A 26113-nucleotide genomic window follows, 5' to 3' on the forward strand; every position below is an offset into this window, starting at 1 on the left:
TTTTACTTACAGTACTGACATCTGTCTCCTGTGTATTCCGGCTGGCAGTGGCAGTAAGGCTGGTTTCCAGCAGTCACAATGCAGGTTCCTGCATTTTGACAAAAATCCTCACAGACTGTCTTACCACAGTTTGGCCCAGTGAAACCTAGTGCACAGCTGCAGGTGGGTCTCCCTGTTGGAAACAATAAGTAATAAAAAACAAATTATTTGACTGAAACAGTTTATTTTCAAGGAATTTTCATGGGATAAAAGTTGAGAAGCCAGGTTTCTGGTCAAGGTCCACGATTTACTCTACAGGCAGTAACAAGACTTCTTTGGGTCTCAGTTTTTCATATGTTCAAGGAAATCTAGGTTAGAAGATAGCCAAGGTTCAATTCAGTAAAATAATCATTTCATGAATAATTAATTATACTTGCATGCATGTATTGTTTGCTTAAAATACTTCTTATTTTTACTTCTGTTCTCATATTAATTTGACTCTTCCAATTATTTTTGTTCTCCTCATATGTGGTAATACAGATTATATTTGCATTAGAACCTAAAATATAATTTCACATTGTTTAAACATCATCTACCAACCACCACTGAATCTACATAAAACATTAGCTTACACATGCTATAAATAAATCTTGTAATAAGTTTAAAGTAGACATGTAATTTATAATAATTGGATTTAGTAACATTAACTTTTATTTGACTTAAATACACATGCTGTGGTTAGTACATAAGTGCTAAATCTTATTTTGTCTAATTTTGATATTGTTATTCATGAGAATGGACTGTACTTGCAGTCTAGTGAATAATAGGATGACTTAGCAGTTTAACTTGAGCAGCACGTAAAACCAAACATGACAGATCATCTTGGACTAGTTTCCTTTATTTACTCAGTGGGGACTAACATCCGGATGAAAGGTGAACAATCCTGTATGGTGTTTTGAACATAACATAGTTAACTCTTGTATATAAGTTTCTCTAACTGCTCAGGCTGTCAAGGACTGAGTAGAAAATGAAATATGGGGAACTAGCTCTGTAGGAGAGGAGAAGGAAAAAGAAAACAAAACAAAATGAATGGATATCATTTAAATGATAAAATAATAAGTTTCAAAGTTTGCAAAAATGTAAAGAAATAACATGAAAGAGTATAAGAGAGAGAGACTTTCATAGATTTCAGTTAACTAAGACTCAGACAATATCACTCAGTTGACTAGCATTAGAGAATATGCAAGCCATCTCTCTTATCTGTAGATAAGAGAATAGACCTAGAGAATATTCATGCCATTTCTCTGTCATCTTTATAGACACAGAAGTGTAATTAAACTTATTAGAGAAATGCATGAGTGTAAATCTTACTAAGACTTCAGGTATGAAAATGATATGATTGTTCTCTATTGCTATAGATTCTACATTGGAGAAGTCTAAATCTTCTGAGAAACATTCCTCAGCGAATACAATACTTACAAATAAAATTCATATACATTTTTAAGAAAATGAGTGAATTGAGGCTCCATAACTTATCAACTTTACTTTGAAAGGACTCTACATGCTCAAAAATGCTAGAGACTGATGCCCTAAATGAACAAAGTAATATACTTTTTTTATGGTGAGTAATATTGCTTTAAAACTTAGCATTTATGAATGCTATTAGTTTGGTGGCAGAAAAATGCCTATTAATGACCTGAGAAGCAAGGTAAATTTTATACACGTTAAAAGCTGAGTAACCTCATATTTATTTTGTTGCCAGAAAATGTTCACTAACTTTTAGTAGATATTTTCCTTAAAATGGCAATGTATTTTTCTAGTTGTTGATATAGAAACAAAATATCTTCATTGGCATATTAGTAGGTGAAAAACAAAGCTACTGGACAACAGAAAAAATAATGGTAGAAAATGAAGAGGTTAATAATTGTTGGAACAAGAGTAATGAAAAAATCAAGAGCCCAAAACAACAGAAGTAATTCTTCAATTACAGTCCATAGATGCCTTACAGAGATACAGAACAAGCAAAAAGAAATAAAAATTACCATGAGCAAAACAATGCAATAAACAGTGTACAAAGTACAAAAACAATTAAAGTACATTACAACAATCCGAAAAGGTGTCACACAAACATATGATGTGATCACTGTGGATTCATTGTTTCCTATATGTGTTTCTCTTTTTTTTTGCTTAAATCAGGGTTGGGAAAAGAAGTAAAATGAGACAAGTGTGAAAGAAACAAACGGTACCTGCTGAGGTACTTGAAAATTCTTCTATCCCAGTCACTCAGAGAAATGACAATGAGCTTTCATGGTTTTGTCTTATTTACAGCTGTTTTGAAACTACAGCAGGGTGACCAGGTTGTCCACAGCTAGCATATGCCTTAAATCATTCAGAGTGCAGCTGAATTATTTTTAAAAGTTCTTATTTCTCTTCCTTTGAAGAGCAGATTTCTTTTTGACAAGTAGAAATCTTCATATTCAGGGGAATATTATCTAAGTGAAACTGTTTGGTGATACAGCTGATCTTTTGTTTGCTGATGGGAAAGGAACCATCTGTTGCAAAATTGTATAATGGGCCCTATTTGCTGTTTTCAAGAATCTCTCTAGGTGCACCCTAACAAGTTGCATTGGATCCATTTATAAAGATTTTTACGGAGCAGAATTTGATTTTGATACTTGAAAAAGAAACAGTCCTGTTACAACGATTAAGGTACAGATTTATAGCAGCGATACATACAGGGAGCTGGGGAGTTGACAGCCCACAAGGGTAGCGCAATCTGAAAGAGCATCAGTTGACCTGTGGAAAGAAGGGGAGGCTCCATACTTCATGTTTCCGGGCTCAAAATCAGTCCAGTTTTGACAATTTCCTTAGCTCGGACACTAAGAGTAAGGTTTTCAGATTGCCTAGATTCATAGCCTACGGGTGTCAAGTACTAATCGTGGGACCATGGGGAAATAAATGTTTGTATCCCTGTCTATAAAATCAACATAATAATACTACCTACCTCCTGCAGCTGTTGGGGAGAATCATGTAGAATAAATTAGGTAACACATGCGAAGCATTTCTAACTGTACCAGTCACATAGAAAGCACACAGTTATATTTTAGATCTGATTATTATGATTGGTATTATTATTATTTCTATTAAGTGAGACTCACCTTTTTTAGGTAGGACTTATTCTGTGGTTATGTCTATCAAAGTACTTAACCATTTAAGTGAATCATTCTGAAACTTTTATTAAATTTTATATTTTATTTCTATTATTTATCTGAGATAAAGTTAAATTTGAATTTACTTTTATGGTAGTGATGGGCTAGAGCTGAAATTCTCCATCAACTTTACTCTCAGGCGCTAACATTTTTAGACTTTGAAGAATGAGTCTTTCATCTCCCTTTAGCTTATAAACATGCTCAATTATATCTTTCCAAAGGAAAGAACACACATACTACAACAGCAAACAAACCAAAAAGCAAATCTAATATCTGCCAAGTCCATCTATCTGTACAAATTTTAATTTTGGTACATCCTTGAGCTTCTTCAAAAGACAATTATATTCTCTGCTCCCAATTTGATGAATATGTGACAAAGTAAAATATTCAATTATAAAAATCACATTCCAATCCTTCACTGAAGGTACAGTGTTTTTTTTAATATAAAAAAGTATCTTAATATATTACTTTCTTTGTGCTCTCAGAAAAGAGGCCAGGACCCTCAATATGAATGTATTGCTCATATAGACTGATTTTAATTATTTGGTGGTGAGAAAGTTTAAGAACAATGTGTAGTGTTGCCTATATATATAAACATATGTATATATATTTTCTGTAGTTTATATATTCTGTACTTTATATAAAGTACAGAAAACAAAATGTATTAGTATACACTAATATATGAATATATATGCAATAGTGTACATGTATGTATATGTATGTGTATATATACATACATATATTTATACATATTTATACACACACATACTTTCAAAACTCACCTCTAATCACTTCCTTACTGAATCCATTAATTACTTCTCCACCATTATCCTCTTCAAATTTTCTCTTTAATTACCCAACGTTAACTAATATCTGTACCTGGAAGATCTTTCTCCAGTGACTTCTGAAACACTAGCTTTATTGATTTATCTTTTTTTTTTTTTTTCTGACTGCCTTTTTGTATAATAGTCTTTATGTTTTCTCTTTCTGTCTCTCAAAAAGTGTTCTTCCAAACTTCTTTCTGGTGATATTACCCAATTTTATGGCTTAAATATTTATCTATCTAAATGCCTCTGTCCCAATTTTCTGATTCTGGGCTCATTCTTCTTCCTAAACGAGGAAACTTTGTCCTCAATGGCATATATACTTTCACTAGACTATAGCTGCTTTTAGTGTTAGGTCTAATTCATATTGAAATTGCACTCTGTTTGTTAGTTAACAAAGGGTTTGCTAGATGATTACTATGAGGGTTCATTTTACGTGTCAATTAGCCTGGGCGAAGGGATGCCAAAGTAGCTAGTAAAATATTACTTCTGAGTGTGTCTGTTGAGGTGGTTTTGGATGATATTGGCATTGGAATCAGTAGACCAAGTAAGAAAGATATTTCTTCACCAGTGTGGGTGGCCATCATCAACTTCATTGAAGGCCCAAATAGAATAAAGGTGGAGGAAAGGTGAATTCTCTTTCTTGAGCTGGGACATCCATCTTCTCCTGGTTGAGGACATCGGAACTCCTGGTTCTTGAGCATCCAGACTCAAAGACTTACACCAGAATTGCTTCCTCCTTCCCACTTAGTTGCTCAAGTCATTGGCCTTAGACTGAGAGTTACACAATTGGCTCCTTTAGTTCTCAGATTTTTAGACTTGGACTGAATCACCCGACCCGACTGCCTTTGCTGATCCTTGAGTGTGCAGGCAGTATACCATTGGACTCCTCAGGCTCCACAAGCAATGTACCAATTCCCATTATAAATCTCCTTCATATATATATATGTATATGGATGCACACATACACATATATATATATGTATGTCTTGTTGATTCTTTTTCTTTGGATGATACAAATATATATGCATAAAATAAATGGAGATTAGTTCTATTTATTTATACTATTTTTCTTCGTAGATTGAAATTCTTTGTATATATCTTCTAAAATGTTCCAGCAAGTAGTCATACCGGAAAGTCATAAAAATAAACTCTTTTTTACTTTTTATTTATTTATTTATTTATTTATTTATTTATTTATTGAGATGGAGTCTTGCTCAGTCGCCCAGGCTGGAGTGCGGTGGCGTGATCTCGGCTCACTGCAAGCTCCACCTCCTGGGTTCACGCCATTCTCCTGCCTCAGCCTCCCAAGTAGCTGGGACTACAGGCGCCCACAACTATGCCCGGTTAATTTTTTTGTATTTTTAGTAGAGATGGAGTTTCACCGTGTTAGCCAGGATGGTCTCAATCTCCTGACCTTGTGATTTGCCTGCCTTGGCCTCCCAAAATGCTGGGATTACAGGCGTGAGCCACCGCCCCCGGCCTATTTATTTTTTTTGAGATGGAGTCTCATTCTGTTGCCCAGGCTGAAGTACAGTGGCACAGTCTTGGCTCACTGCAACCTCCGCCTCCTGGGTTCAAGCGATTCTCCTGCCTCAACCTCCCTAGTAGCTGGAATTACAGGCACCTGCCACCATGCCTGGTTAATTTTTTGTATTTTTAGTAGAGATGGGGTTTCACTATGTTGGCCAGGCTGGTCTCGAACTCCTGACCTTGTGATCCTCCTGCCTCGGCCTCTCAAAGTGCTGGGATTACAGGCGTGAGTCACTGCACTTAGCCCATAATAATAAACTCTTACAATTTAACTTGATAACAGACAATAGCTAATGTCAAATATGGTGAAGATGTAATTTAAATCACTAATCATCTATAAACAATAATAAATATTATTAAGGTCTATATTTTATTTAAACATTGTATTGCTCATAAGAAAACTGGAAATGTCTTGGAATCTCATAGAGTTCTTTAAATTTCACCTATATCACATGTCCCTTACATAGCAAAATCTGTGTCAGTAAAAATGGCTGATTGCATAATATTTCATCACTAATATTTAAAGGAAAAACATCAATTTGGTGCAGTGTTAAATAAATTGTTTTTGGTATTGGGGAGACCTGGGAATAAAATCATGTTTGATTTTTAAATTGTGTAACTTTAGAAAACTTAGATTTCCTCTCTGCATCACGTTCTGTAAGCAGTGATAGCAAAACATACTGTGTACAGGTAAAACACATGGCACAATGCCTGCCACATAGCCAGTCCACAGTAACTGGAAGTTTTACTATTAGTAGTAATATTGGCATTATTACCACTATTATTATTAAACAAATTATCTATGCTTAGGCTATTATTTAAACTTGACCGAGTATATGCCCTTGCTATGAAGCTTCATATAAAATTATATTGCTCATTTTTTCTTATTTTTATACTTTTGGACGTAAGATGCCCATAAGTCAATTCATATATCTCAGTTGAAATAATATACGTTGAAGTACATAACAATAGAATAAAATATTTTCTATTATATGGATAAATATCTGCATGGATATTGTAAAGATTTATCATTAGTTCCCATTAAAGGAGCATTAAATTTATATGATTTGGTTGCATTGTATCTCTAGTAAATGGACCTATTTAACTATATGTCACCTTTAGTAATATAGTCATAGTCAGCTATTTCTTTGATATGGGCAGATAGTGCTGATTTTCAGTGATAATAAGTTATGTATTAGAGCACTTAATTTGGAATAATCAAGGTTCTCAGATTCTGGTCTTAATACTTAACCACTCTAGATCACATGGAAAAAATGCCACAATGTAAACATCATACAGTAATAAAAATTAACATATCTAAGGAATTTAGCAGAATTCTTATAAATAAGCATTCACAATATAGCAATTGCTACATTAAAGATATAACTATGTTTATACAATTTCCAAAATAGTATACTATGCTCAATATAGAAATTACTACCTATTTGCTAATAATTGTAGAGTAAAATTTGTTGGGATACATTTTGTCAAGTAATATATCAATCACTATTGACACCTACTTTCTCAAAAGCAATATACTTTCATTTGAATATTGTAGAGGTATATTATGTTGATATTTTTCAATAACTTACTGTAATCCTGGTGAGCGTCTGTCTTTAAAAGCTAGATTTATTTGATAAACTGTTGTTAAGCTGATTATAAAAATACTACTTATTGATATAATTTAATGAATATTTAATGACGAAGTATGCAAAAAGTCCTCTCTGCTTAATATTGGACAGATATATTAGAATTTATTTTCCCCTATCTACACAAGGCTTGAACAAGTATGTCTGATTGCCACAAAGGAATGCTAGCAAAAGTAATTCCTTCTGAGCTTTCTGTGACATCGGGACTGATTATTATTTCTGTGCAGTAGATACATGCTACTGAGCATTATTAATCTGCTCTCTTTTTAAGCCAATTTTTAATTCATACTTATTTGTCTGTGTGAACTATGACACTTACCCCTATTTAACTTGGTCCTGGTTGAGTCAGTCTGGTGCTTTCAAATTTTTGTGTTTGAGTATGATGTTTTATACCTAACTAGTTTTATATATATATATATATATGATTTTTTAGTTCAGTTGGTCTGATAAAAACATTGAATGTAAGGAATAGCAGTATTTAAGTGACACTTAAACTGCAGCGCATACTTATAAATGTTTATATTTAATGCCCTTCTATGAAAATACTATCAAAATATGACATAATACTCAAAACATTTTTACTATTTGGACAGTGGCCACATTCCTGTCCCTTTATATAGCATAGACATCATAAACTGAGACAAAGTACCACCGTGTCATCCAGTTAGTTACAGGACTGCGATAGAAAAGCCTATCTCCTGACCTCTTGTCCCCAAGACTACTCTCCTTTGTGAATCTGTCTTGACTTCAGACTTTGATTCATGGAATAGAAGTTCTGAATGCTTTAAAATAAAAATGCTAGTCTTTTCAATAAGGAGATTTGACATTTTACTTTTCTGCTTAATGTAATGCTTTCCTGGATTTAAAGTGAGTGTCCATTTATAAATAATTTCAGCAAGTTGACTATGGCTGTCAGGTTTTCTTAAGTATCAAAAAGATTACACAGAACTATTCAGCAAAGCCTGACAAAGAAAAGGAAGAATTGTGGGCTTTATCTAGCTCCCTCCCAGGTACTTCTTAATATATTCTGATATGCTTCAAATTATAGGTCATGATTTATTTATACTTCTGGTAGGTTTATTTTCAGCCAGCATTGTGTAAATAAGATTGAAGCATTTTTGTCTTTTCTGTGAATATAAGTAAACTAACTTAAGCCTTCTAACATTAGTCCACAGAGCCGGAAGACTGAATAGTTTAGAACTGCTCTCACCATATGGTCCAAACGAATCACTAACTCTGACGTATGAAGCCAGCAGCAAAATTAGACAGAATCTTACTTTTATTATCTCACAGGTATTTTATGAAGATTCAAAGGGAGAGAACAGTGTCTGGCACTTAGTAAGCAACCAATAAAAATAATTATCATGATCCTGACAATATTTTAATTTCTAATAATAGTTTCCAATAATAATTATTGTTGCTATTTTAATTTTCAATAATGACAGGAATACATGTTAATTGTGGGGTATCTGGAAAATATGCAAGTATAAAGAAGGATCTATTTCTTTATACAGACATTTTATGTATACATAATTTCCCTACTAGGCTCATATTATACAGCAGTTGCATATCCTATTGTTTTTGAATTTAAGTTTCTATCTCCAAATTTGTAATACCACAAATAACACAATTGAATGTTCTCACTTCTAAATTTGTTCTTTTTTATTACTACATAATCCTTGGGACACATTTCAAAAAGTGTTAATATTTAGTCAAAGGACATTGACAACTTTTTAAACTCGTGCTGAATATTTCAAAAACACTTGCTGCAAAGTTTGCATCATGAACATTGTCTTCTGGTAGTGATTTGCAAATGCTGGTTTCCTCCATGTCTGACTGGGCTCCTCCTCTGCTTCCTGCTCCCCAAACTCCTGCATACATGTATGAGACTTACCTTTGCCACTTTCGTATTATGCTTTCTGTGTTTTTTCTACTTGCCTTGTTAGAGTTATAATTTCCTATATTACATACTTGTTAAACTATGTTCTTTGTGTTTTCAATTTTAACATCATTAATTATTTACCTGAAAATGATCATACTATCTAACACAATCTACAGATTCATCGCAATTTCTATCAAAATGCCAACGTCACTTTTCCCAGAATTAGAAAAAACTATCCTAAAATTCATATGGAACAGAAAAAGGGCCTGAATAGCCAAAGTAATTATAAGCAAAAAGAAACTGGAGGCATTACATTACCTGACTTCAAATTGTACCACAAGGCTATAGTAACCAAAAGAGCATGGTTCTGGTATAAAAATAGATGCATGGATCAATGGAACAGAATAGAGATCCCAGGAATAAAGCTACATTCTTACGGCCAACTGATCTTTGACAAAGTTAATAGAAACATACAATGTGGAAAGGACACCCTATTCAATAAATGGTCCTGGAGCCCTAACTCTCACCATATACCAAAACAAACTCAAGATGAATTTAAAATTTAAATGTAAGAGCTGAAACTATAAAAAATGCTAGAAGAAAACCTAGGAAAAGCTTTCCTGGACACTCGCCTAAGCAAACAATTCATAACTAAAACTTCAAATGCAAATGTATCATTAACAAAAGTAGATAAATGGAACTTAATTAGACTAAAACATTTCTGCACAGCAAAATAATCAACAGACTGAACAGACAACCAAAGGAATGGGAGAAATTATTTGCAAATTATGCATCTGACAAAGGGCTATAATATCCAGAATCTAAAAGGAACTCGAACAATTCAACTATAACAACAACAACAACAAAAAAAACAAATAACCCTATTAAAAAGTGGTTAAAGAACATGAACACTTTTCAAAAGAAAACATACAAATGGCCCACAAGTATATAAAAAAGTTCAAAATAATCACAAGAGAAGTAAAAATCACAACGAAATACCATCTTACATCAGTTAGAATGGCTGCTAGTAAAAAGCCAAACAATAACAGATGGCAAGGACGTAGAGACAAGGGAACACTTATACACTGTTGGTGGGAATGTAAATTAGTACAACCTCTATGGAAAATAGTACGGAGGTTTCTCAAATAGCTAAAAATAAAACTGCCATTTGATACAGCAATCCCACTACTGAGTATATTCACGTAACGGTAAGAAATATCATTATATCAAAAACATACTGCATATGTAATGTATGTTTATAACAGCAATATTCACAACAGGAAAAATATGGAATCAACCTACGTGTTCAACAACGAATGACTGGATAAAGAAAATGTGGCATACACACACACACACACACCATGGGATACTACATAGCCATAGAAAATAATAAAATCCTGTTTTTGGTAGTAACATGGATGAAACTGAAGGCCATTATCTTGAGCAAAACATCTCAGAAAGTCTGTTACCACCTGTTCTTACTTATAAATAGGAGCTAAATAATGTGTACACATGGACACATTGTGGAATAATAGACATTGGAGAATTGGAAAGGTGGGAGGAGGGTAAAGGATAAGAAATTACTTAATGGGCAAAATGTACACTATTCAGCTAATGGTTACACTAAAAGTCCAGACTTCACCACTACACAATATATCCATGTAACAAAACTGCATTTGTATTCCCTAAATTTACACAAATAAAAAACACAGCCCAAACAAGTCAAGTAGAACCAAATATCCAGTTTTCAGCATTCCTTAAATATAAAAATATCCAGTTTTCAGCATTCCTTAAATATAATTAATACCTATGTTAAGGGAACTAGGATGCAAAGATTGATTTAAATAAAAGTCTTCATTTAAATGAGAAGTGAAAGTAAAGCAAAGATGGGCAGTTTAAACGTATGTTCACTCTTCAACATATCAGTTAGGTGACTGTGTATTTTATGCTCCACATACATATATGACTTGAGATCCTTCACTACATATGTTTTGTCATTAGTTTCATAATGTTACAAAGTTATCCAAAAATTCCTGGCTGAACTTGATTTTGAGCAATCTACCATCTGAATTGGGGACAGTTACCAAGACAGAAAACCCTTGAATGAATGAGGAGGAATTATCTTTCCGTCTATTTGCCTGTTACTGTCAGGGTATTTCCCATTGCAGAGAGGATTCTGATTTTATTTCCTTCCACAACAGAGGCCTCTTTCATCCTCTTGCTTTATTTCGGGGGAGGGGGGAATTACTGCCAAAGTCCTCAGATGTGGTGGCAGAGAGAACTACAATGACAGCTTCTGCCTTCTTCCTGTATACTTAAAATATTCAATTCAAATGTGTTGCCTACCATATCCCAAATTGCACTTTCACCTCTTAAACTAGTAGGCTAGCTGTGCTTTTGCATATTTTCAGACTCCCAAAGTAAGATCTGCTTCCCCTAAGCATAACTCCAACTTTAAGAGTGGAAGAAAGTAATTGGGAATGTTGTTTCAAATGTACAAACCCTCTAGTTCCATTCCTCTAAATCAACTGGGTCGGAAAGCTTGACTCACTTTGATGTAAACATTAAAAGACTAAATAACAGACCTATAGGAGTAAAAAAAATACCAAACATCTTGTATATACTATAGAGAATAAGTGTTCATACAAGTAAAGATTAAGTGTAAATATAGCTGTTAACAGCATAAATGTCTTAATGATATCTATGATGCATAAAAACTTACAAAAATTTTCTCTATTTTCAATAATAAATTCCTAATACTACACTTTACTCTGATTTCATTATTTTGTCAAAAGCAAATTTTATCTTAACTCTATCCTCCTATGAGCAGGTCATAAAAATAAACGACATGGATCCTTATTGGTATAATCAATATCAAAATATTTCATTTTTTAGTATCTTTTTATATGAATATAGCTCAGGTATTTTATTTTTAGTGTTCATTATTACAAAAAATAACCTTAAGGAATGAGACAAACCCATTCCTACATGTAAAATTTTAATTATGCCTCACAGATGTGTACTTTTAATTAACTAGTGACATTTCTTTTGTTCAATTATTATTGTTCCATACAACTGTCATAAACTTATAAATTATAATTAAGCCTGCCCCAAACCCTAGTTATATAGTGTCCACATAGGAATTTGCCAAAAGGCTTAACTGTAAGTAAACCAACAATGAATAAATCCATGAATTGCTCACTGGGATTTGTTTAACAAATTAACATTTGTGTGGAGATAATGAGGTTCTACAGTCTATAATACCAAACAATGTTTTTATAAAACCACATTTTAAAAGCGAAAAATGATGCTTTTTAAGTGACTTAATTACATATCATATAATTATTATTAGATGCTGTAAAATAAACTACATGTCTGTATCTCATATTGAATTCATATGAGAACTAATTTATGTTAAAAAATATTTTTCCTGAACATATTATTTATGTAAATCAGGATATAATTGTGTGCACGGATAAAGTTGAACAGATTTTGAGCACGCTCCAAAGTTTAGACAATTGAGTTGAACAAAACACTAAAAGTTGTGCTGTATCTATATACAACTCTGGATGCATCAACAAGACAGCAGATTCAATGTTTTATAGAGATTTATCCCTGCGGATGCGTTGCAGGTACAATAGATAGCAATAGTGTGGAATTTCAAATTGTTTACTTGGCCTAAATATTTCTAAATATAAATATAGATAAATCATACAGCTATAACACCACGGTTTCCATTATCTCAATGAGAAAATTAAGTTACCAATTAAATAATAAAATTTCCAAACAATTCATTTTTTATGAGAAAAAATTTTTTCCCTAAAGGAGATATTATGTGTGTTACTAAAATACACTCACATATTCCTACAGTAACAGAAAATACTTTATGATCTAGCCTCCCTTAGGAGAATAATCTGTGTCTTTTATATTTCAATCTAATCAAACTCCTGAATATTTTTTCAGAATGCTATTAGTTAGAATAATTCCATTATGAATTAATAAGACAAAATATAGACATAAAATTATCAAACTTTTCCTATTAGAATGCATTTCAGAAACAGCTTGACTTTTCTGATCCACACTGAAAATTCTTTATGTAACTCTTTCAGTTAGCAATACATTAAATACTTCAAAACGTAGCATAAACAATAGAAGCAGTTAGAACTCCCAGCAAGATAGAAATTAACCATGTAGGGGAATGTGAAAATAATATAGACTGATTTTCCATTTGACTAAATTTGCATTTATGGTAGTAAAATTAAATGCTCTTGAATCACAATATAATAGTTGTATGATATCCCTTGCAGTGAATATTGGAATTTGCAAATTAGATTTTATTCATTGGGGTTATTTTTTTCTTATGGAATGTATTTTAAATTTAATACAAGTCAGTGGAAGAATATGTTTCTATGTTCGTTTATGTGCTGCACAGAACACTTTCTGCAAACATGGCTATTGTATAAATTAATAATAATCTCAAATATATCCTAAGATGTAGAAATCTTGAATTTTCAAAGCATGTTATATGACACAGTGTGATGCCAAAAGAGTAGTTACAATTTTAGATGGGAATCAGGATGCTATCAGATTCTCTGTTACTGTTTATTTACATTTAAAATAATCCTAATTTTCAATAACAATTGATTTTTAGCATTAGGAAAACTATTTGTGCAACAATAACAACAACAACAAAAATCCATAAACTTTGGGGTAAAACATAGTAAGCCTGGAAAATTGGCTCTACTAATCATTCTGAGCCAGGGGCAAATTATCTATAAACACTGAGCCTGTCACATGGTACATGCTCAACCCAGAGTAATGACCATTAGTATTGTTAAATTTTTGGCTTGAACTTTTATATACTGAATTTAGAACAAATGCCATTGATTTAATTTTGTGTTAGTATATTGTGTTAGTCTATTCTTCATTAAGATACTAGGAAGTATGATTGTAACATTAAGTATTTTTGATTCATATATAAGAAAAAATGCAAAAGATTTGAAATACAATGACACTGAAATATTTACCTAGAACTGATGGTACGCAAGTTCCTCCATTCTGGCAGTAGTTGCTACAGTGGTTGACTTCACATCTTTCTCCTGAATAACTAGGCCAACAGTGACATCTCAAATCACCCTTCTCATTTAAAATGCATCTTCCTCCATTTTCACAAGTTAACTTACATGAATCATCTGTTTATGAGAAGAAATGTACAAATTAGCATGTTTTCAGGGAGTAATTTAATATAGATATTTCAAATAGATACAATATTTAAATACTAGGATCTTTTGTTTCCATAAAATAATTACCCCAAGTACAAAAGTAGAAAAAATTAAATACTATCTGAAAACAGATAGATTCTAGTTGTTGAATGGTACATGTACATATTAATGTTGAATGGTAAATATACATATTCTTCTTTAAATTTAAAGCATTATTAACTTTTTCTTATATTTGTAAAATATTAAATAGTAAAACTAACTGAAACTTTCTAAAAGTAATATATTTTCATCTTCTTTCTTTCTTTTATTTTATTGAGACAGGGTCTTGCTCTGTCACCCAGACTGGTGGGCAGTGGCATGATCACAGCTCACTGAAGCCTCAACTTCCTTGGCTCCAGTGATCCTCTCACCTCCACTTTCCAAGTAGCTGAGACTATAATTTTTTTAATTTTTTGTAGAGACAGGTTCTTACTATGTTGCCTAGGCTTCTAAAAGTAATATATTTTCCAACCAAGAAATTTTCCTTATAATATGGACAAACATAGCTTATTTTTAGGAGTAGTTGATATTAAAAAAGAAAACTTTAAATTTTTAAGTTACATTTATAGCATATGCACACACACACACACACTATTCGTTCTATAGTGTATGCATGTGTGAATATACATAATATAGAGAAATGTTTACATGAAGAGATACTCTTTGATGTTGGTCTCTATTAACCATATATAAATGTCCCAAACTAAAAGTCATTGAGATTTGGTACAAGTTGGTTATAGAACAAAGTTAGAAACATTTCCGTATGTAACATTTGTCCCAAATGATTCTGTACAGTCTACCTACTTAATAACATTTTCACTCAGAATAAAAAAGGCTGGACATTCCTTGGGGTAGCAAAATTCTTTTTAACAATATGGTAAGTATGATTTATGATAAAGATAGGCTTGGAATCATTTTCGAGGTTATTTTGCTATGCATATTGACATGGCCTTCTCCATTAGAAATGCTGCTTTGCTTTGAGCAACATACAGTGTTCAATGGAACAAAACTGATTGAGAGTTGTAATAGGCATTCTATTCTATAATATGCCCTTTACTATAATAATGCCCACTTTATAGTTAAAGTAGGTAAAAAATCAAAGCAATCTATAATCCTTATTCAAGATGCACTGGCACATACATGACAGAAGCTTGAATATATCACTGCAAAGATTTGAAGAGCATCTGTAAGCACCTCAGTGGCTTCAAATGACACAATGATTTAAGTATCATGTCCACGGTCATAAATAGAAACTGTCAGTAATGCCATACAATTCTGGGACTTGTCTCATTGAAGAGAAAAGTTTCTAATACATTGTCACGTAGGCAGGCTTCAGATTGGCATTACTGAAGTTTGTATTCATATGAAGAATTCTCTCATGATGTAAAATAAGTGTATTATAAAAAATTACAGTGGTATAATGAGACCTGTGTTTAGGTCCTGATTCTGTCGCTTACTAGGCATACAAGTTAACTGATTTGAGCCTCAATTACTTCACTTTAAAATGTCCTTAATGACAACTATACAAGCTAACTCAGGCTTGTATGAATAGTAAATAAGAAATGGGAAAAACTATAAAATATAAAATTATAACACTTTTTATATGCTATTGGCCTAGTGCCCACAAGGTTTACTGAGAATGGAGCTCCAGTGGAGTAACATACAGGAAGACCTACGGGTGAGCTCTGGAGGAAATGAATGAAAGTCACTGTGAGTGGACCTAGATCGGAAAGGGTAAAGAAATGAATCATGATAGGTAAATGTTTTTGAAGAAATAAGCAGTGAGTAAGAGAAGATCCATGGATTTTAGACTCCACCCCAAAAGTAATGTGGTGTCTTGGAAAGGTAATGTACTGGCAGGGGTTAAAATGGCAGCTTAAAAAAGCAGGAAGGCTTTCAGAACTTTGTATACATTATCCAGGATAGGTAAGATGAGGACCCAAAATAGAGTAACATGGGATGAATGAATGTGGATGTATTCTAACGGTCATTTGGAGGTAAAAATCACAGCAGTGTTATGTGAAGAAAAATGAGGAATGCCTACAACTATCTCAATCAGTTTTGTTCCATTGAACACTGTAGGTTGCTCAAAGCAAAGCAGCATTTCTAATGGAGAAGGCCATGTCACTATGTATAGCAAAATAACCTCGAAAATGATTCCAAGACTATCTTTATGATTCTTCCGTTTCTGACCAGGACAATTAGGTGGGAACACAAGGATGACAGGAAATGGAGGGGTAGTTTTGAGGTGGCATACTAAACTGAAGATGCCCATGCAAATATAAGTGGGAATCTCCAGCAAATTATTGACTACAGAGATCAGACTCTCAAGAAATATGTGGAGTGGAAATATGCTTGTTTAATTTAAAATTTACCAAAACATTTCTATCTCAGTCAACATTATTTGTCCTAATAAAGGTTGTGGATGTGGACAGTGAAGATAAACACTTAAGGCATCATGATCACAGGTAGGATTATTATGGGGTACTCATTTTTACCTGTCAATTCTATGAAAACTACAAGGATATTCAAAATCCCTATATGTTGGGGCATGCACATTACTATAACGTGCCTCATTAGGCACCAGAAATTTTAAAGTACAACATTGCCTGATGAAATGGAAGTGGAGTTACATTCTTGCAAAACTCATAATAATGGTTCTACAATGAAAAAAAGAGCTGCTTTTGTCAATAACTAAATCACCCCCAGAAGCCAACCTCCAGCAATTATAATCAACTATAGGAAAAAGCAGGTGAACACTTCCCTAAGAATGAATAATATTTGAATTTCAAATTCAATACACAAAGCGTTATTAAAAATGTTCAGTGTACTCATCATTTAACAATAGCAGCTAGAGGTAGACAAATAATTATAAACAAATGAAAAGCATATAACATTGGCTACAGCAAACGTTAATGTCAGAAAAAAATAACTGGCATTTATCTTCACCAATCAATAATTCTGAAATCCACTCATTTATGTTCCAACTAAAATGGTCCAAACTGTTTATGTTTCAAGACCTACAATGTGTAAAGGCTAATTTGAGTGTTGTTTTCACTTTGATTAAATGTAAGATTTTCTCTTAAGTTACAAGAATGGGCTTTGAGGTTTCTGAAATCATGCCTTTTAAGCAGGGTTGAAAGAGCAAAACACATCTCCAAAAAAAGTTTTAGATCATGGATAAGTGTGTATTTAGATAAGCAAGATTCCTTCTTTCAAGCATAAAATGATACAATTTAGTGACTTAATGCAGCAAAAAACTTGTTTCATTTTCTTACCTACTTCAAAGTGACATATTGATTTTAAAGGGCTATGTGTCTATTTTTCAAGGTATCGTGCTAGCCATTCTATCCATGTTATTGCTAGAATTTCCAGTAACTCTGGAAATGGGTACTCTGGGTGACACAGAGACACTGGGATATATTGTGTGATGATTAAGAGAGTGGACCACCTACATTCACCCTGGTGTGCCATCATTTACTAAGTAATGTTAGACAATCAAATGAGCTTCTAATGCTTCCATTTTATCTGTAAAATAGGAGAAATTAGTACATAATAAAATTTGAAGATTAAATTAATATATATGTCTATAAACATACATAGAATTATGCTTTCCTCATAGGTTTTCAAAATATTTAGTATTATTTCTACTGTCAGTGTTAGTAATATTAGTAGTAGTTATTGTTAGTTCTATGTTGTATAGAATAAACTGAGACCAAGGGAAGCAGGTATACAGTCCAAGCACAACAAAGTTATTTAAGTGGTAGACCTTGGCCTACTCTAAAACTTCATCTCAGCCCTACACTAGGTCATGTCCTTGCAGGGTATTCACAGAATTTAGGTTGTTGGATACATAATTTGGATCAAAGAAAGAGGAAAAAGGAGGAGGATTGCATAGAAGAGGTTGTGGAAACATGGGATTACACAGAAGAGGATTACACAGAAGAGGAAAGGAAAACCAACAAAAACTGTCTGAACTTGACTCTAAACAATAGTTGTAACATCAGAGCCAATGTCAAAGTCCCTTGGTAGCATTATTAGTTTATTTCTGTGCATTATACTAACCTCTCTCCTAATTGCCTCTCTCACCCAAATTTTCTAAGTAGACACAGTACACAGGAGGCACCTGTGAGGGCAATGGGTAAGGGATTATGTGGGACTACTGAAGGTATGACATTTTTTTTTTTTTTTTTGAGATGGAGTCTCGCTCTGTCGCCCAGGCTGGAGTGCAGTGGCCGGATCTCAGCTCACTGCAAGCTCCGCCTCCCGGGTTCACGCCATTCTCCTGCCTCAGCCTCCCGAGTAGCTGGGAGTACAGGCGCCCGCCACCTCGCCCGGCTAGTTTTTTTTTATTTTTTAGTAGAGACGGGGTTTCACCATGTTAGCCAGGATGGTCTCGATCTCCTGACCTCGTGATCCGCCCGTCTCGGCCTCCCAAAGTGCTGGGATTACAGGCTTGAGCCACCGCGCCCGGCCAGGTATGACATTTTTACAGAAAAGTTGTTCACAGTTAAAGGATCTGTTTCTGAGAGGTTAAGTGGAATAGATACCTTTGCAGAGTCTTCCTCTGTGATGCAGTCAGAACAGCATTTGAGAAAGTGGTACTAACAATGTTTGGAAATGTTCACTGGATGCTCATACTCTCCCATCGCAGTTGAGATAACAGCTACTCTAATTGGGAGAATAGATAGAGGGGAAGGGAGCATCCTAGTGCCATGACAGCATCCCTTTTCAATAATTGGCACCAAAGTGTCCGCCCAAAATACCAATCATGATTCACACTTAGCTTTCTGTTACGAACTTTGCAACCTTATTACCCAAAACAGGGCTTCACACTTCTACACACTAACTACAATGAATGACTCATTATTTTCTTAACCCACCATGTTTCCATACTTCTCAGACAGATTTTCTGTCTCAGTGTCCTCCTCCCTCCTTCCCATTTAATCTAAATCCAATCTGCCTTTGCAGACCTTGTTTAAACGTCATATCTTATAGGAAATTCTGACTGATCCCCTATTTGAATAATAATCTGAATCCTCGTAATAGTTTTAACTCTGTCTCTTCTGTGACTTGTGTCACTGTCCACATAAATATCTATTTATTGATGCTTATGTTATTCATCAATTCATCTTTTGAACCCCTTCAGCTCTGCATATCATATGCTTAAATAATATACATTAAATGAAAGTACTATAATAGTTTTAGACACTGAGTGCCTCATAAATGTCAGAAATCTTCAAATTGGATGTAACCTTCAGCAGAGAACAAAGAGAAAAATCATGCAGAGGTGGAGATGCTGACTGTGGGTAAGGACCCAGAGTCCATGTGAGGAGTGTATTCTAGCAGAGGGAAATACAATAGGTAACAAAGCCTGCCATGAATAATGTCTGTACCTCATTGGAAAATGTTTGCTGTGATCCTCCAGTGATTTTGGAGCACTGCATTTTTTTTTTTTCCTTTTTGTGGAGAATGGGTACTTGCTATGTTGCCCAGGTAGGTCTCGAACCCCTGAGATCAAGCTGTCTTCTGGTCTCTGCCTCCCTAAGTGCTGTGATTACAGGTGCAAGGCACCGCGCCTGGCAAGAGCACTGCCTTTGTGTCTGTGACATAAAATTTAGTATGTGTGGCCAGGCGTGGTGATTCATGCCTGTAATCCCAGCACTTTGGGAGGCTTAGGCAGGCAAATTACCTGAGGTCAGGAGTTCGAGATCAGGCTGGCCAACAGGGCAAAACCTCATCTGTACTAAAAATACACACAGAAAATAAAATTATCCAGGCATAGTGATACACACCTTTAGTCCCAGCTACTCGGGAGGCCGAGGCAGGAGAATTGCTTGAACCCAGGAGGTGGAGGTTGCAGTGAGCTGAAATCATGCCACTGCACTCCAGCCTGGGTGACAGCAAGACTCCGTCTCAGTAAGAATGAATGAATAAATGAATACAATAATTTTTTAAAGTATCATGTGTGGATTTTATCTTTTAGTAACAATATTTTTTCCATTATACCCAATGTTTTGAATATGAGGAAACTTATTTATTGTCAGTCTAGCTGGATATTCAAGAGACATATTTTCTTTCCCTGTGCTATCACACTGTTTTGTGTGTGTGTGTGTTTTTTTGGTTATTTAATATTTAGCATCTGAAGTAATGTTTCAATTTTTATTGATTATTCCAGCTTCTACCTTCTGAAATACAAACTGCATGGATGAAGAAATCTTATCAGTTTTGTTTCTAAGTTAGTTTTTAGTTTTTGCGTTAGTATTATGCCTTCTTCATAAGCCCTCAAAATATTTGTTATTATTATTATTCTTTGTGGTAATAGCAGAAGAGGTAGTAATAGTAGTAGTAGTATTGTAAGTCCCATTTTACACAGAAGAAACTAAAATTTGGTTTCTAAATTCTCAATTTTTAAGTTAGTGCTTGGCACACAAGAGGTAATCAATAGAAACATATTGAATAAATAAATGGATTTTTGGGCTGAGTTGAAACCCATAGCAGAATGTTCTCAAAAAATATTATTGTCTTATCTAATAGAAGAGTTATAAAAAAAATTCTTTTGGGTCTGTGAGTGACTTCAAAGTTCTCGATTTGTTGTTAAGTGCCTGTAAGTGTTCAATGCTGCTTTGTGAACAAATGCAGAATGAATTGTTTGAAAGTCTTCTCCAGAGAAAAGAACAGTTTACAAAGGCATTCAAGAACTGCTGCTATCAAGGTAGCTAGATTGCTAATGGAACAGATCATTTCACTCCATTTCACTAGTTGTGAAATTTTATGATAAGCATTAATTCATTATTTACAGAATAATAAAGTATACCTACCTAACAGGCTGTCATCATTGCAGGTGCCATTAATCAAATATTTTCCTTCCGGACACACACAAGTGGCCCCAGAAGGATTCAGCAAGCAGAGGAATTCACATGCTAAATCCGAGCATGGATTGGGTACTGGTTAAACAAACGAAAACAACACATTGTGTAAATATAGATACAACAGGCTTCAAAAGCATAAACTTAAATAAGGGGAAATGATTCATTAGCAATGTTGAAAAGTAATCACATCAAATTTCCACTGGGAGTATCTTACTCAATATCATCATTCTCCTTTATAGTGAAGAAAAATTACTACCCAATGCTCATCATTAATAGTAAGTTTGCCTTATTTATATTTTCCAAAGAGAGAAGAAATTATTCAGATCTATACTTAGTTATTTTGCTTCTGACTAATTGCTTTTGGCATAAGAGTTGGTCTTAGAACCTGAAGTACCATTGGGGCTGTGTTGGAAAGTAAAGCCAATGGAAGTTTTGTGGGGATCTAGCCTTCACTTTAACAGCTTATTTCACAGAGCTGCTCTAACAGACAAAAACAATGCCCCCCTCGTATTTATTAATACAAAGGATTAAAATGCATATGTAGCTTGTCAGTTCAAGGTACAGATGGCTTCCTTTCCATCAAGTGGGAGTTTGTGTGCACGTGTAAATGTGTGTGTGCCATACTTATTTGTGTTTAAATTTTTATCCAATCGACATCCTTTGCAGTCATAGCTGATTATTGACCTTTCCTAGAGATTATTTCACCAGAATTAAACAGGAATGGCACCCAGGTAGCTGAGTTGGGGACTATGAGAGTGGCTTGTTTTCTGTAAGAACCACCACTCAAATGCCTATTATATTCAAGACAGGATTTTATTTGTTTACTTTTTATGAATGTGGCAATATTCAACTATGAATATAACTTAAACAAAACGGGAGGATGAGAGAAAGTGTCCTCATATTAACCTTGGAATCTTATATGCCAAATTATTGGTAAAGAGCAGTAAGGCTTTGGATAAAATTTCAGGATGATTTAGGAAACTATACTTTGTTTTATTCTGTTGTGAGAACTGATTTGAATAAACACCACTTGTTCCAGATAAATGCACCAAACAAGATAAAATCCATTTCATTTGCCATAAATAGTAATTATAAATAACCCTTGAATAGCAGCTTGAAGAGTGAACCGATATATAAACACAGATCATTAGAATTTCAGCCATATTATTATTTTTCACTTTGTTCTTCAATATTTTTGACAGCTGTGTTAGAAACATATTTTCAAGAGTATTACCTTAATTACCTTAATGATTTACTCACTCCTTTCTAGGAGGGAGAGTAACAATAATAAATCATATACAATAAATCAGAGAAAATATGCAAGTCTTGGGAAGGGTTCTTTTTGTATATATTTAAGAATGGAAGGTTAATACTATAAGAGTTACTTGTTGATTAGTAATAATAGTCAAAATGGCCAACAATAAATTTCCTTACTTGGATAGTTCATCTATACACTCACAAGGTTCTATTAAGAATTTTAGAAACAGATTAACAGATTATTTTAACAAAGCCAGTTTTAATTGCAAGAAAACATGGCCAAATGCTGAACATTTTCCTGGTTACAGCAGAAATATAATTATCTATATTTTGACGTTTTGGTAGTTGAAAAAGTCTACTAACAAAAAATTAAAGTTACTTAATTTACTGAGGTTAAGACATTTACATATATTTTTTGAGAGATATAAGAAAAAAATTTACCAGTATAGACAACTTCATAATATATTATACTTACAGTCTAGTTGTTTATAACGATGAGATATCAAAACACCTTTTGTTTTATCAATATTTAAAGCTAAGTACTCTACTGAACCATGGCCAAATTTTTGTACTCGAAATACACCATTTTTAGGTCCTGCTCCATATATATAATCTTCGAAGATATCAATTCTATGTGGATGTAATAAACCTGGAATTTCCAAAAGGCAGTTATGAAAGTTTTAATGTATACACTCAGACTTTAAAAACTATGTTTATCTGAGACCATATTGAAAATCTTATTACCGTTTAAACTTTCAGAATTGGAATATTTATAATATTAGCTATGACGTTCTTAGAATTATATCTTAAGTAAGGATATGCAATGTAATAAACATGTCACTTAAAACATAAAAATACACTTCCATCATCACTTTAATCATCTTTACCATCACAAAGAATTTTCTGGGGGTTATTTGCAGACTAATCCTCTTTGCTATACAGAGAGGATATCTTATATCCAATGTTATCTGTAGTATAAAAACAGGCAGTTTACACAACTCAGTTTGTGTTCTGGATCAAATAAATGATCAAATTACATGCCCAAATGACTGGTTTATTAAGCAATCATTTGTTGATTTTTAAAGAGTGAATCCAAAAATAATATTTGACATTAGTATTGTTCATTTCAGAAATGGAATAAAGAAAACAAACAGGTAAATGAAAATCATTTGTCTGATTAGTTTGGCTAAAAATAATAGTAACCATTATTTTCACATTTTGTGACTTATTTTCAGAGATTTTATCAAATGAATAATTATTCTAACTTTTGAAACAGAAATTTATAACAAATAAAATGACAACCTTTATATTTTTACTAATTATCTAGAGGTTGTAAAGCATAAAGTGTCTTTATATTCATATATTTTTCTTTGCTGTTTCATGAAATAGTAAAATGTGCACCAAAACCAGAACAAGTTAACTTCATTGTAATTAATTACAGGTATGTGAACTTTTTTTTTTTTTTCATCTGAGGCCATCGATAAACACACACACACACACACACACACTTTAGGCAAAGGCACAAGAAAAATTTGATTTAGTTGTTTAACTTCCCTGTTTGTGTTATTTAAAAACAAACAAACAAACAAAAAACAGGAAACAAATCTATATTCAATAAATATATAACATGCAAATACAAAAATTTAAAGTGGATATGATGAAAAATTTGTGGTTACAAAAAAATTGTGGGAAGGGGTTGAAGTAGGGAAAAGAAAGTGACAGAAAGGGAAGAAATTAAATTCGGCAGAAAGAACTGAGACAGCCAGGCAGAAGAAAGTATGAGGAACAGAAGGGAGCTAGAAAAATGAGACAGTTAAAAAATAGAAGCCAGGCAGATAGGTGGGCATAAAAACAGTATAGCAACAGAGGAGCACAAGTAGATTCAGCAGTCACTGGTGGTAGAGTTAAATGGTCATTTTTGACGCATTGATACAGTAACTCATTGTTTGCTTGTTATCATTGCAATTGAAATAAAAGTTTGTGTTCACAGATGCTGATCTTGACTACTAGAAGTGCTCTGCTCAGAATGGAATAGCCACGGAAGCCACAGAGTAAAATTATTTTCTGAATCTGGACAGCAATGGCCATGTTTGTTCAAGTCAAGATGGACACACTTTCAAGTCAAGATGGACACACTTCTGCCCTGACCTCTATGTTTTTCCAGTAGGAATGAAAATTTTAATTACTAGTAAGAGTTATAAGTTGAAAGGAGAAAGAATTTAAGAAAATCCAGAATGCAAAGCATCCATACTTACACTCTCAATAATAATTAAAAATGAAGACAAAAGCATTTCACAAACCTTGTTTGCTGCTGACAGAGACTATTGAGTTAGAGCCATCATACAGAACACTGCCAATGATGGAGAGCTCAAAGTCAGCCCAATATATGCGTTCACTAAAATAATCCACAGCCAAACCTGCAAAATCAACACACACAAGACAAACAGTGCAAATAAATTTGAAATCATTCAAAATCATACTTTTGCCTCTTATTGTATAATTACAGTTGACATTTGTCTTCAAGCATCATAGAAATTACCCGGTGCCAATCACGATACTGTAGAAATTAGAAAAATTAAAGTAACTCAATCTTTATCCCAAATACATGGGTTCAGATTACATGGCATTTAGTTAACAAACTCTAGCAAAAGTCTTATTTCACATAAGAAAGTCTGCTGTAAATACCCCTTCTAGCCATATTTATGGTTTCTTAATTTTAGCTATTCTCTAATAGACTTTCCTTTAATATTATTTCCATTTTCATCTTCATATTTTATGGAGAATGAATTAATTATTTAAATCATTTATCGGACCATTATTTAAAATGAGTTAGTATAATTATTTGTATTTTTAATTCCTTCAAGAAGGTATAGTTCTCAGAATACACAAGGTTCATGTATTTAATTAAAATATATTTTCACCCCTTCAGAGTTGGCAAACGGTGTTATCGATCGGACATCTGTGTGCATGCTGAAGTTAATGTGACTAACGATTGATATTAGCCGGGTGTGGTGGCTCACGCCTGTAATCCCAGCACTTTGGGAGGCTGAGGCAGGAGGATCACCAGGTCAGGAGATTGAGACCAGCTGGTCAACATGGTGAAACCCTGTCGCTACTAAAAATCCAAAAATTAGCTGGGCGTGGTGGCCGGCACCTGCAATCCCAGCTACCCTGGAGGCTGAGGCAGGAGAATTGCTTGAACCTGGGAGGCAGAGGTCAGCAAGCTGAGATCAGCCTGGGCAACAGAGTGAGACTCTGTCTCAAAAAAAAAAAAAAAAAAAAAAAAAGAAACAAAATGATGTTTATGGTAGGGAAGAATAAACAGTAAAGTTCTTGATTAAAGTTCTAGTGATGCTTGAATTAATTTTCTCTGAGACTGCTTGTCTTCAGTTTCATTACAGGTAGATTCAGTGAATGATAATGGACTGAAATAATATAGAGTAAAAATATTTTTTTAGTTTCATTTTTTGATTTCATGAATGTAATTGGAATCCATCCAGTGTCTTTTTGTAGGAACATCATCAACACATAGAATATCTAAGAAAGTAAACTTCTTTCAATATGGAAGAGTAATATGTCTGACTCATGAATTCTATAATAAATATTCACTGCTGTATATTTTTTTTGTGACATAGCTGCTGTCTAAA

At 33.6% G+C, this 26113-nt stretch overlaps 1 protein-coding gene across 3 annotated transcripts in view; it reads right to left on the minus strand.

Moving 5' to 3' along the window:
- Positions 1-26113, minus strand: part of LOC105492606 (LDL receptor related protein 1B) — a 1932714-nt gene that overhangs the window by 70429 nt on the left and 1836172 nt on the right. For all 3 annotated transcript variants that reach the window (XM_011759820.3, XM_011759819.3, XM_024796262.2), the window contains exons 80-84: positions 24767-24883; positions 22942-23115; positions 21159-21284; positions 14104-14268; positions 11-172 (exon numbers count right to left, since the gene is read on the minus strand). In XM_011759820.3, coding sequence (XP_011758122.2) covers positions 11-172; positions 14104-14268; positions 21159-21284; positions 22942-23115; positions 24767-24883 — 744 coding nt within the window. The remainder of the gene's footprint in view (positions 1-10; positions 173-14103; positions 14269-21158; positions 21285-22941; positions 23116-24766; positions 24884-26113) is intronic.

The sequence above is a fragment of the Macaca nemestrina genome, chromosome 11 (genome assembly GCF_043159975.1).
Source record: "Macaca nemestrina isolate mMacNem1 chromosome 11, mMacNem.hap1, whole genome shotgun sequence".
Taxonomy (NCBI): Eukaryota; Metazoa; Chordata; class Mammalia; order Primates; family Cercopithecidae; genus Macaca; species Macaca nemestrina.